Source organism: Cebidichthys violaceus, unplaced genomic scaffold, assembly GCF_023349555.1.
Source record: "Cebidichthys violaceus isolate CVI_PGR_0920_01 unplaced genomic scaffold, fCebVio1.0.p SCAF_8, whole genome shotgun sequence".
Lineage (NCBI taxonomy): Eukaryota > Metazoa > Chordata > Actinopteri > Perciformes > Stichaeidae > Cebidichthys > Cebidichthys violaceus.
In genome coordinates this window covers 4,679,549-4,693,392 of record NW_027176964.1, presented here as the reverse complement: position 1 = coordinate 4,693,392, position 13,844 = coordinate 4,679,549, and the positions used below count along the sequence as shown (strand labels likewise).

Genomic DNA, 13,844 nt, shown 5'->3' with positions numbered 1-13,844 from the left:
TTGAGAGCAGCAAAATTACATTGTGTTTTTATTGAAAATGACTGGATTGTTTCTTTTAAAATAAGAAATAAAATACACAGAAATGAATCCAACCAAAGCACAATTCGAAAATCTCATGCAGAGGCATCCAGCAAAGCCCTGCCTTTGATTATAGAATTAAAAACAAAGAAACAGTCGCTCCCGGTTGTTACCAAAAGAGTGACTATTTTGTCATTGCAGTATTTCTCGCGAATGCAGCACACTGTGGATTAATCAAATTCCATTCCATTTGAAAGCTTTGTAGTAGACGCATACTGTTACCTTTTTCTTTTTCTCTCAATATTTATATTCTTCATGCTAAAAGATCATAATGAGGGATAATCTGCAGCTCTGTTGCCTTGCGAGGGAACGCTTCAGGGGGATTAATTAGGAGGTTAATTGAATGGAATCCACTAACAGGTGGTATCGAAAATTACGGAAAAGTGTGAAAGAATATATAAAGTGGTTTAAAAGTACCAGTCAAGTCTTTTTATTTTGATGTCTTTGGCCATGTCCACAACAAGCTAAAAACCACACACCCATATGCACACTAGGTACATGGCCTAATGCAGAGCCTATTTACACATTCATTTGCAGTCATGTTTCTGTCTATGAAAATATGCAATGAAAGCATCAGTGAAGCCCACGGTAAAATACTAAATGGACTTTTGTATGACATATTTATCATCGCTGTTCTTATATTTATGAAAGTTTACGGACGTACTCACTCAATTTAAGGCCAGTTGAGTATTCAGACATTAAGTTTACAACACCGCGGCTGTGTGACAACACAACCCCGTGCCTTTAAAACCACATATTAGTTTGTGGCTAAAATAGTGATGATTCTTTTGAAGGGAAAACAAATGCGGCTAATGGAGTTTTGGAAGCTTGGTGCCATTTCTCACTGACACCGAGGGCACGGGCATCTCCTAGCCATCCTTAATAGTCTGACATTTAAAGGGCATTACACTCAGACTCTCTCTCTCCTCCGTGTCATACGGGCAGGCATACGTATCCGGTATCGCATATCCGTATGCTTCAACACACGCGTGTGTGAAACTACCGCTGATTCGAGCTGTGTTTGTGTTACTATGCAGATGTGCATAGGATATTCTGAAGCTGTGCTGCATGTTCAGTTCTCAGCTGGACTGTTCATTGATGTGGTGTGTGTGTGTGTGTGTGTGTGTGTGTGTGTGTGTGTGTGTGTTTGTGTAACAGGAATGTGAGTTCTGCAGGCGAGGAGGCCCGGAGGAGGATGAGGGAGTGTGAGGGCCTTACAGACGCTCTGCTGTACGTTATCCAGACCGCTCTGGGGAGCAGTGAGATCGACAGCAAGGTACCTCTCTCGCACACAATGCAGCCAACTGCCATGCACACATCCTCTCATGGCCTCTAGTTCACACACACACACAAAGACGTCTGAATAAAAATACACGCACACTGATTAAAAAAGAAAAAGACACATTGCTGAAAAGTTCTGTGCATATATGTATGTATCTGCATGTTTTTGTGTATATCACTGTCCAAAAACTCAAATGTAAATGCTTGTTTTTGCTTTATAAAAAAACGTGTTTCATGATGGTAACGATGTATGGAATATTTATAATTGACATGCATATGCATTAGTTATATGCAAATGTTTTTTATCTTTGTCTGTGCAGACTGTATGCATAGACTGTATATGCACATTAATCTCTATGAGTTGTTTGCCTGTTAAAGGTTTGCAGACCACAAACTACACACTGTAAAATATGAATGTACATTTGCTGATGACTACATATCACTAAGACTTCAGTCTTATGGTTCAATGATTAGTAATCATCATCAGTATTTATCACAAATGACCAACATTTTAATTAAATGGATATATTAAAGCTAGTAATCAAACATAGAGTATAAATGCCCAAGCTGGCAGACCTTGTCATTTTTTACAGTGATATTACTCAACCCAGATAGCCACCGACGCAGACACATCACTAGTGAAAGACTGTGTGTGTGTGTGTGTGTGTGTGTGTGTGTATGTGTGCTTTTATGTGAGCCTGTGAGAAATCATATGTATCTGTTTGTGTGCATGCACTTGCATATGTGCTACATTCATCAGATCTGTGTTTAAAGGGATAGTTTGGCTTTTTTTGAAGCGGGGCCTACAGGAGACGGCGGTCTGCAAGCCCCCAATTTGGAGGAGCAGGCAGGAGTAGCAGCACGGAGGAAAAGCAATGTACTGCTGTGGACGCAAAACGCACTTTGCTGTTGCCTCCGTCAACAGCAGTATGCCCATGTCCCGTTACTTCTGCCTGTTTCTCCAAACTTAGGGCGTACTAACCGCCATCTGTTGTAGGTAATACACTGAATATGGATAACAACCTCACTTCAAAACATCTGGACATCTCATTTAGAGGGTCTTGCTGCATAGCATGTGTGTGTGTTTGTGTGTTGCGTGGAGGCTTCTCACAAGGAGATGTGAAGTTTTTAATCCATAGAAATCCTTCACAAGATCAAAGTCTGTGTCACAACAATGGGATTAGTTTGTGTCCGTCTGTCTACATTATGCATGCTGCATGTGTGTCTGCATGTCCATATAGTGTATATTATACAGGCAGCACTGCACAGTAAATTCATAAATGTGTGTGTGTGTGTGTGTGCGTGTGCCTGTGTGAGTGAGTATGTGTCTACTCCACAGTATTATTTTGAGTGTTTGGTTGTCTGTTCGATTGATTGCCATCTGTTCCTCCTTCATGTCTGTCTCTTTATTTCTCTCTCCCACCAGACCGTAGAGAACTGTGTGTGCATCCTGAGGAACTTGTCGTACCGTTTGGCCGCAGAGACGTCTCACAGCCAGCAGGGGGGGTCGGAGGAGCTGGACGGTCTGTTGTGTGACACCGGTGGGAAGGACGCAGAGAGTTCTGGATGCTGGGGCAAAAAGAAGAAGAAAAAGAAGGGACATGACCAGGTAGGGAAACAGAAAGTTAGACATTTTTTTACAGTGCTTCCGTTTTTTTTTGTTTTTTTTGTTTCTTGCTTGGTCATCACAGTTCATCACAGAGTACTGCAGATCCGTGCAGTTAATAGTATGGTGGATAGTAATAATAATGTGGTGAGCACACAACTGAATAAATGAGACTCGGATTTTACTGAACGAGTCTTGAGTTTGTCAGCGGATTATTTTGAAATAGTTATGCTGTTGTTACAACTGGCCTCCATTTACACAGGTAACACAGGCTAAGTAATTGATATGCAGATGGCCGCTTGAGGTTGACGTGTTCCTAAAATATACCATAAAGCATGGTGATGCTTTAGGGGAGGGGCTACTTTGTGATTGACAGCTCGCTACCACGGCGTTGTTCGGTCTGGGAGTTGTTTGTGTTTTCGTCTTAGAACTTTAAAACTTTCCATTTTATAAAAGTTAATTAACATTTTGGTCTTCAGTCTTACTCAACGTTTGTTAGCTCTTAGCTCCGCCCTCACGTGTTGGTGGTTGCAGAAAACCAAGATGGCTATGGCCAAAATACCGAATTTGAATGCATCAACTTCCTTTATACAGTCTATGAGTAGTACAGATAGAAGGTTGTCATCTTGAGCCTATATTATAGCGTATCTAATATGTATTTTCTAAGACACTATGCCAACCATTATATGTTTACATTTGTATTGCTTTGTTATCCGTCTTGTGTCAGAGCAGTGCCCCAAGTGGAAGATTCAATACCTCTTTTTGTGCTGCAGCTCTGTGCTCAGTTCATTCCTCTCTAGTCACCACAGTTTTCTTTGATATTAATGATGTTTGAGCCAGACTTGTTGTTTTCACCTCAACTGCTGCTCTTCACCCACCACTTGGATTATTTAGGGCCACGTCTGCAGAATATGGTGACTCACAGTTACGTGCAGAAGCTTGATGATGTGATATGTGCGTCTTATTAATTGAATGTTGTCTTCGATGCAATATCGCCAACACATGCTACAAGGTTTTCACACAGCAGGACCAGGATATTATGGCTCTACCTACATATTGACTCTCTACTGTATACACTGACTACCTTTGCTCAGAATCAAAAGAAATACAGAGCCGATTTTAGTATTTCGCTCTGGATTTCCAGGGTGTGTCCATCTGCTGCCAACAGGAAAAGTTTCATCCTCCGGTTAGTCAAAAACACGAGCGCCGTTTTAGTCACCAAGCGGCTGCCGTGGAGTAGGCTCGAACCTCTTGTCATGCTAATAAGCAATCAGCATCACATTCTGGTTAAGTGGAAGACGTCTTTTACAACTTCTAGTGAAGCTGTGGAATTGAAAACTCAACACTTCCGGTGGATCAGGGCGGGTGAATTGCTCATTAGCCCTGCATTCTTTTTAAAAATAAAATTCTCTCCCCTCTTTCATTTCCAGAAAAGACAGAATAGGATATTTGAAAAATGTTAGTGAGGCCTAACTTCTTTTTGCCAAGCGAACCCTCGAAGAATTAACCCCGAGATCAGATTGTGATGGGAGAAATCATAACCTCTCCATAATGATAATAACCCCCCCCCCCCCACACACACACACACACACACACACACACACACACACACACACACACACACACACACCCCTCCTCTTCCCTCTATCTGTCTGTCTCCACTCCAGTGCAGCTGTAAGCGATTACCATGAAGTAGCGATTGGGGAGCTTGTTGGAGAGGGCAAAACTCTATCAACGGTGGGGTAATTAGAGGAGAGACTGAGGAGAGAGAGGAGAGGAGAGGAGAGGAGAGGAGGGAAGGATATGTCGGTAGGCAGGAGATATAGAGGGAGAGTCTGTTGCCAGTGTTACAAAGTCTTATCAGATGTTGTGGGACATTACGTCATTGCAGATGGAAGGAGGATGATACTATTATCTATACAAGACAAACGTGGACTGAAATTATATAATGGCCCCAAAGTAGGAAGCAACCAAGACAGTTGTAATAGTATATGCACTACACCTACAAATCAAATTCAGATAAAGCATACAAGGACTCTTAGTCCAGTTTTCAGTAGCTCTCCATGGACCTTAGACCCTCTTTACAATAAATGTGTCCTGGACGATTGGATCACAAGTAGACAGCTCTAGATACAAGTTTAAGCTACCACCGAGACCCATTATTGTGATCTGATCACTTGGCAAGGTGGGACACATCGGACCAAGTGTCTTTTGAGATCTGTGTTCTGCCAGGACTGTCCACTTGTGATCGGATCACCCAAGACGTGTGTTAATGCCCGGTGTCAACGGGGCCACAGACATGCCAGCAGCGCTGAGCGAAAACAATGCATAATATAAACACATATAGCTATTATGAACTGTACTTTTGTATGGTATAATAAGTTACTTTGTATTCATATATTCCAATGTATGCTTATGTGTGTGTTTTGATAATGGACCTACTCATCAACACATATCAGTCAAATGCTACTACTACTAATCTGAGTGAATTATATTGCAGTGTCACAAATCTCCTGTATTCAAGATCAAAGCTTGAACTCTTATTATTGAAGTACAGTTTGTGTGTGTGTGTGTGTGTGTGTGTGTGTGTGTGTGTGTGTGTGTGTGTGTGTGTGTGTGTGTGTGTGTTTTTCAAAATCATGCAGGAGGAAATGTCAGATTTCGATTACAGAGCAGATAGAAAAACTAAATGCACAAACAGATGAATGCCAGCGTATTTATACACAGTTAATGAATAGTAAATCCTCTCTCGCTCTCCTTCCTCTGTTCTTGCCCGAGGGGACCATGCTGGCACCCTACCACGGTCAAACCTCGCCTCACACAGAATTCAAAACGCTTTTCTATTCTAAATGACGTCTCGTCTTCCGCAGTGGGACGGTGTCGGCCCATTTCCAGACTTGGCGGAGCCCCCGAAGGGCATCCAGATGTTATGGCACCCCACCATCGTCAAGCCCTACCTCACACTGCTGTCAGAGTGCTCCAACCCAGACACCCTGGAGGGAGCAGCTGGGGCTCTGCAGAACCTAGCTGCTGGCAGCTGGAAGGTAAGGACTATGCCTATATCACTGTTATACCAAAGGGCATCTGCAGCATTGCATTGAATTTTCAGTGGGCGCCAAAGTATTCTAAAAGTGAAATTCTCAGCACACGACAAAATAAGAACCCTAAGGGTCCACCATATTCTGGTCATTTTGTGCTGTCTTATAGCCATCCTCTGGTTTCAAAAATAAGTCTGATTGTATAGAAGTCTATGAGAAAATGAAACTTCTCACTTGATTTATTACGTCAGTAAACATTGCAAACATGAGTTTATGGTCTCAATTGCTAGTTTTGAGTCTTTTTCTATACAGCATGATGTTCATTTAGTAAATTATGGTCCCATCTAGAGTAAAATAGGCCATAAAGCATGGTGATGATTTAGGGCGTGGCTACCTTGTGATTGACAGGTCGCTATCACAGTGTTGTCCAGTCTGGAAGTTATTTGTGTTTTCGTCTTAGAACTTTAACCATTTCACAGTTTGTTTTCACTTCATAAAGGTTAATTGTAACATTTTTGTCGCCTAAAAATGTCTTATTCAGCGTTTGGTTGTACTTAACTCCACCCTCTCATGTCACTTTTGGTTGCTAATAAAACAAGGTGGCGACGGCCAAAATGCTGAACTCAAGGCTTCAGAGTTGTAGTCTTATGATGTCACAATAACTACATCCAGTCTATGTGTGGGATAACACTTTAAAGTAATGGCATCTTAAAGACTCAGAATAAATTCCCAGATATATGTAAAAGAAAAAAGAAAAAGTGCATAAAAACAAATCTCTGAACCTTCACTTCCCTCTGTCCTGCCCAGTGGTCGGTGTATATCCGGGCCGCAGTGCGTAAGGAGAAGGGCCTCCCCATCCTGGTGGAGTTGCTGAGGATAGACAACGACCGGGTGGTTTGTGCCGTGGCCACCGCACTGAGAAACATGGCTCTGGATATCAGGAACAAGGAGCTCATTGGTAAGTTGTTCATTCATAGACAGCAACAAAGATACACACAAAGAGTGACTTCACGCAAAGATCACACGCTCTCAGTCAGGACATAAGGTGACACATGAAGCTACTGTATTACAGAGATTTACTTGAGTGTGTTTGATGCTAATGGAGTAATTTGCTTAATTCTGCCTAATTGGAGATAATGGCACTGTTATCTTGACCCACTTGCAGAATGCCTCACTTTTTTGAATAATGAATGTGGTACTTGTTTAAGTAAACAGGTTTTTAAAGGGAATGTTAACATGACACTTGTGTAGAGGGCTATTGCTGTTATAAATGGCTGACTGGCAGTGGGCTTGTGGATTTGTCTATAATACAAAAAGACATACGTGTCTTTGTAGTATCTGTCTGTATTTATGCAGATATAAAGCAGAGTTTCCGTTGAGCGGATGTTGCTCTGGCTGATCATTCGATGCTTGATTTCCCTGTGGAGATCAAGTGATGTCTGTAATAAACTGCTTTTCTGCTGGTCCCCTTGGCAACAACCACATGCCTCCTTCGTCTTGCTCTGTCTGATGCTTGAGGCACTGAGCTAAGCTGTCTGTCTGTGTGTACTGTCTAATGCAGTCGCTCATGTGTATAGTGTATGTAGGTTGTAATGTCACGGGGGTATGCATGTGTATTTTGAAAGGACATACTGTTGTGCTACATGAAGAAATTGCGTTAGAAAGACAACATATTGTGTAGTTGCATCCTCAGAGCTTTCAGCAGCAGATATCAACACTATTTCCACATGACGATCCGCCGTGAGCCAACTGTTGTTTTATTGATGCAATGTTAAAAACTTGATTTTGTAATAATGTGAATATTGCAAATACTGCAAGTGTATGGGAATAGTTGAATTAAGCTGTTTACGTGGTTCAATCATGTTTGATTACTTACTGTAATAAGTCGGTTTATATGTGTGAAACTCGAGAGAGTTGTGTTTTTTTATCTCGAAAAGTGAAAAGTGAACAACTCGTGCAGGGCTGGGAGGGGGGCGAAGACACGCCCGGTCACGTCTATCATCTGCTTATTTTCCAAAACCAGTGTAGCATTACGGTCACAGCACAAGCCTTTTCTCTTGTCTGTGGACTTGAAAATAAACAATCCACACATTACTAACTCCAGTGAATCAGTTTTAATGTGATTTCCCATTAAATGCATGACCCAATCGGAATGAGGGGCAGAATGCAGGGTGGACAAGATTGCCTGACAGCAGTTCTGAGCTGCCATGGGAAATGTAGTCAGTTGGTGTTGCATCACATGGCCAAGTCATCATCATTGTCTGACAGTCACACAGCCAGGCCCTATTTTCGCAGCTGAGAGCTTTAATACGATTCTCAGGTGACAAAAGGGAAAGAGCAGAGAGTCAACAAAGGGACTGACAAAAAATAAGGGGGAGCAGGGAGAGATATATTCAGTCATCATTGGCATTAATATGACAGTAAATGTATTGCCACAATACACACGATATTGATCAAAGTCAGTATTATAGAACTTCAAATTGCCTTTTCTTCATTCCCATTTCCGCCTTGTCTCCTCCTTTTCCACCTTCAAACCCTTTAACCAACATGATTCCACCTCAACCTCACCCACGCCATCACTCTTTCCTACCGTGCCCACAGGTAAATATGCAATGAGGGACCTTGTTCACCGTTTGCCCGGCGGCAGCAATAACAACAACACCAGCGGCGGGGGCGGAGGAAGCACCAACAGCAGCACCCTGGTGGGGAAGACCATGTCGGACGACACCATCACGGCAATCTGCTGTGCACTGCACGAGGTCATCACCAAGAACATGGAGAACACCAAGGCCCTGAGGGACGCCGGCGGCATCGAGAAGCTCATCGGCATCGCCCGTAGCAAAGGGGACAAGTAAGTCGAGTGGGAAGATGATGTCAAGTGGAAGGGGAGAGAGTATAAAGGGATGGGAAGATAGAAGTTATAGTTTGATGGAAGCTGCAAAAAAATATTTTATGCTGATATTAGAAACGAGAGAATCTATTTTTCAACAGTCAATATAGCAAATGTCACCAAAGACTACAATACCCATGAGAAGACAAGAACCACAGGTGCATCTTGCTGTTGCCTCGTAGTCCCGATCAAAGACAAAACTACCTCACAGTAGTAGTAGTAGTAGTCATTCAGAATTGATCCTGAATCGGAAACTGATTTTATTGAAATTGCAACCACCATAACTTTAAGCTCCGTGATTGGATATTTTCTAAGCATAATTCTGTGTCGTGATGAAAACATCATACATCAGCATACAAGTCACAGAGAGTAGAGACACAGACTCCTGAACCAGACTCACCACATATCAGAACGTCCAGATAGCTAGACTGGAGGTAATGTGTATTTAATTGTCTCCATGTTTTCAAATGTTGTTCGCGCACATATTTATGCTAATCAGGCAGCTTGAGAAAGAGATGTTTAGGCATGTAGATAAGGAGGTTGAAAAATAATCAGTCCAGGGGAATAAGAAAAGGATTGGAACATAATTGTGGTGGAGATTGGAAGAGAGAGAGAGCACAGAGACAGGTGAGGCAGGAGGAGGCTGAATGTAGTTTCTGCCGACTGTTTTGCCTGATGATTCATAGCTCTAAAACTTGCCATGAGTCAACAGTTCAAACAGTCAGCCGGAAATTAGGTCCAAAATGAAAGTTCGGCACGTCTGTTTACCCGCACGCCTACGTGCCTATATTTTTGTCATTTGGCCTTTATTTGACAGTTGACAGAAGAGACAGAAAGGAAACATGGGGCGGGAGCAAGAAGGGGGACATGCAACAAAGGTCCCCAATCCAAGTCAAACTGGGGACATTGTGTTTAGATCACTACACCACAAGGAGGCCCTCAACTATGTGTGATTCAAATCAATAAGTACATTTACTTTTAGCTTTAGCTAAGGCTATTCCTAGCTGTCTCAGAGCTAGCTTTCACTCGACATAGTTGGCTGTTAGCTCTGTTTTGTAGTTACTGCTTAAACTGTTAAACGTTGCTTTCACAGAAATTCTATATTTCTATGGCAAACTATTAATTTAATAAAACAGATGTCAAAAAGTCATTCAGGTCTTAACTGAATTTTGACAAAATATGTCTGAATTGCATTTTTTGGGCAGTGTAGATTGCAAATTTGGTTCTTACTTTTATGTCCAAAGGTTGCATTCATTTTCTCCAATGCTTTGTGATTAATCATAGGGTGAAAATAATTTCTGTTATTACTCAAAGAACAACTCTTTAGAGTCGCCTTTAGAGATACTGGAGGTTTAAATCCAAAGATAAAAATGTCATTTCTTTATTTTTATATTCTTGTTCTTCAAAGATTGTTTTTAAGATCCCTGCTTTGCATCACTGCAAGGGCATGATACACAATCATAGAATCCCAAACAATAACGCTTACCAATATGACTCGCGGAAATAATGTCTAATTTGCATGGCAATGATAAGGCCATATGAGCCAATTAAACCCACAGCCATTATTCAGCTGAGTCAAACCCCCGGTGGACGCAGAATGAAATATTGGCCAATCAATCAATCAAGCAAGCAATTATTACACAATTTTGTCTCAGTATAATTGGAGTGCCATATTTGAGAAAATAAAAGGAGGCATTTTAATTTTTCATCTTTGGCTGTCTTTTTTCTTCTGAGACAACAGTGAGACGATGCTTTGCTGGTGTCGTGTCTCTCCTTTATGTCTGTCTCTTCATTCTTCTTCATTGTGATGTCTTTATAGCACAAAACCGGACAGTCAAGCTTTATACTTTTTGTTTCCTCTCTGCTGAATTCCCAGGCATAGTCCCAAAGTCGTGAAAGCAGCATCTCAAGTCCTAAACAGCATGTGGCAATACAGAGACCTCCGCAGCCTCTACAAAAAGGTAAAGTCTGACTGCGCTCTAGAGTAATAATGAGACCGTTGCAAGGCGTGTATGTGCATTATTTCTCATCCGTTCCTTCTCTTGTCTTCTCCAGGACGGCTACTCCCAGTACCATTTCGTTGGCTCTTCCTCCACGATAGAGAGAGACAGACAGCGACCTTATTCTTCCTCTCGCACTCCGTCCATCTCTCCTGTACGGACTTCACCCAACAATCGATCAGGTGAGTCCCCCCACACCCAACTCTCCTGTCCTCCCTTTTGTCCTTTATCAATCTTTCCACCAGTGCAGTCCGGTCAAAAAAAAACACTGCGACGGCCACCGGCAAATTACTCTACTGTCAAGTAAAATTCTTGCAAGGGCCTCCCTTGCATTGCCCCAGATTAGGGTTTAACTAATATGGGCTTTCAAAGTTTCAGTATTTTTGGACTCATGACAACATCCTCTGATTTTCACTAACTTTTAATAAATAAAGAGAAAAGTGTTTTCCCCATGAGCTTGATTCTTGGTTGTGTCTTAAACCCTCTGAAACTGACGATGGGACAATGTCCAGTGAAGCCAGAGCCAACTAACAACTTCCATGTGTCCATGTGTGGTACGTGATCAAAATGTTTCACTCCCCTTTCCAATCATGGAACACGTTACATTGCTGGTGTCATCTGTGTGTTAAAGTAATGGCTTCCTGTCAGACACGGGTGTCATTTATGTAAATGACGCTACTCAAGAAAAATCAGGGCTGTTACTGAAAGCGCTACAATGCAGGAAGCAGATAGTTTTTACATTTTCTCACAGGCTGCCATTAGAATGCATTGTTATTTTGCCACCGAATCCTCCATTAACGACCGTCGTGAGTGCGAGGGAAGCTTGCCTTCTCTTCTTCACTTAATAACATTTTTATAGACCCTTCCAACATGAGAGGAATCTCCTCAATAACTCAACACTGACTCATTTCTGTGTCTGTAGTGGTTTATCAGACTGACGTTTTCTTCTTTATGAGATGATAATGGAGGGATACATTTGTTGCATTTCTCTTAATTAAGCGAACACAATGTGCTTTTAACTTCTCTTTCATGTTCTATTTTGCCCTGCTGTCGCTTTTACATTAATCTTACACGCAGACTCGTGCTGTGTTGGAAGTTTCACAGAAAGGATACCGGCCCCCAACCTAGTCAGCTTGCTAGTATTTAAAATACATCAGGGATATATAAAAGATAGGGATTCACTGATCCGACTTTTTCAGTCCCGATTATTACCTGGGCTTTGTGTATCGGCCTATACCGTATACTGATCCGATACCAATGATAAATGAATCATCGTTATGCCTCACTGTGTGGAAGTGCATGGGATCATTCTTTTATGCGTGAGGTAACATCAGGGTTGATTTAAACATTGCTTTTCTAACTTGTTAAAACTAAATGTAACAAATAGATATAAATTAACTGAATTGTATGTTATTAAAATAATTAGTCGAACACCAGCAACTTTGTAAAAAAGACATCTTCAAAATTAAAAGAAATTGCAATTCAACTGTAAACCTTTTTAATGCTGCATCACCAGTAATTCATATTCCAGTATATAATGTATACAGTATAAAAACTGAATTGAATACATTGGCACCGTTAGCAGATACTCAATCCAGCTATTTCAGTCAGTGTCAGCTCGATATCTTATCTCAAATAACAATAGAGGAAGTTATTTGTTGTGTCTATTAAGAGGATATAGTGTCAGTTCTGCAATAAATATTTTACCAGACAAGTTTCATTGTTTACATCATATCTCATGATACTTTTAATTTAGTTTCTCAGTTTACATCCAGTCATTTGTGTGATTTCACTGTTGTGGCAATCCTTCACATACAAAAGAAACCTTTTGATAATTGGCCGTAAAGAGGTGCCGATATCACGATAGACCCGTGATATTATTACCAGAGCATTGATGAGTGTGTGGATCAATGCTAAAAGTGTTAAACAGAAGAGAGACAAAGCCACAGATGCAGCCACACAAAGAGACTGGCAGGCTGCACGTAGCCAGCAGCCTTCGTGTGGAGGGCTGTTGATTAGGATTTGAATATTAGAGGAAATGCTGCTGAACCATATGGCACTAAATCAATAGCCAGGTTTCCTCCAACATGGCTAACCACATCTAACTCATTATCATTGCCACTGATCCCACCGTCTCCCCTGTCAGTCCAGCATTTATTATTACAATTAAGATACTTTTTGGGTGGGTAATTCAAAGACAGACAGAGGCCAGTAGGAGTGTGAGATAAAAATCTGTCCCTGTAGTAAATATGTGTGGAGAGAGGGTGGCCTGCAGCCAGACAGACAGGAAGAAAGAAAGAAAGAAAGAGAAGACAGAGGCAAGAGTAAAGCAGATGCAGGGGGGAGGGATGACTCAATATTTACCTCTTTGAAATCACAACCTGGTCAAAGAGCCAGATTTGTGAAGAATATACCCACAAACAGCACACGGTGCATCCGTTTCCGACTCATTTCAGGGTGACGATTATAGGAAATATTCAGAATCAACACTCACACTTAGTCTGACCTTTCTGCCATGAAAGGACCTGCAGAGTGTGATGTGAGTGGTTGTCCCTCCTGTTAGCCTCCGCCCTTCTGAATCCAAAAGAGTATTGATAATGTGTTTATGATGGTGAAGGTCTCAGACGTCCCCCGTTTGTTTGTTTGTGTGTGTTTGTGTGCAGCGAGTGCCCCTGCTTCCCCCAGGGAAATGATGGCGCTGAAGGAGAGGAAGGCAGACTACGAGTCGACTGGCAATGCCAGTTACCATGGCAACAAGGGCGAACACACGTCCCGGAAAGATGCCATGATGGGTAGGAGTTCCACACACTGCACGTCTGACACATTTTCCCATAATGCTAATGTGTTTTTCAGCTCTACTTTGGAATAAATGTGAACCACATGTGGATATCGGTTTTACAGTATTCAAGAAACACTTCAACATTTTGAGAAAAGCGTGTCTTTGTTTTCAT

The 13,844-nt window shown here is 41.8% G+C and overlaps 1 protein-coding gene across 5 annotated transcripts in view; it reads left to right on the top strand.

The window, feature by feature from the left end:
- Positions 1-13,844, top strand: part of ctnnd2b (catenin (cadherin-associated protein), delta 2b) — a 168,947-nt gene that overhangs the window by 149,199 nt on the left and 5,904 nt on the right. For 3 of the 5 annotated variants that reach the window (XM_068738058.1, XM_068738055.1, XM_068738060.1), the window contains 8 exons: positions 1,237-1,354; positions 2,786-2,968; positions 5,836-6,009; positions 6,811-6,961; positions 8,605-8,854; positions 10,761-10,854; positions 10,949-11,075; positions 13,557-13,685. In XM_068738058.1, the coding sequence (XP_068594159.1) occupies positions 1,237-1,354; positions 2,786-2,968; positions 5,836-6,009; positions 6,811-6,961; positions 8,605-8,854; positions 10,761-10,854; positions 10,949-11,075; positions 13,557-13,685 (1,226 nt within the window). The remainder of the gene's footprint in view (positions 1-1,236; positions 1,355-2,785; positions 2,969-5,835; positions 6,010-6,810; positions 6,962-8,604; positions 8,855-10,760; positions 10,855-10,948; positions 11,076-13,556; positions 13,686-13,844) is intronic. The other 2 variants (XM_068738059.1, XM_068738056.1) reach the window with 1 other exon arrangement.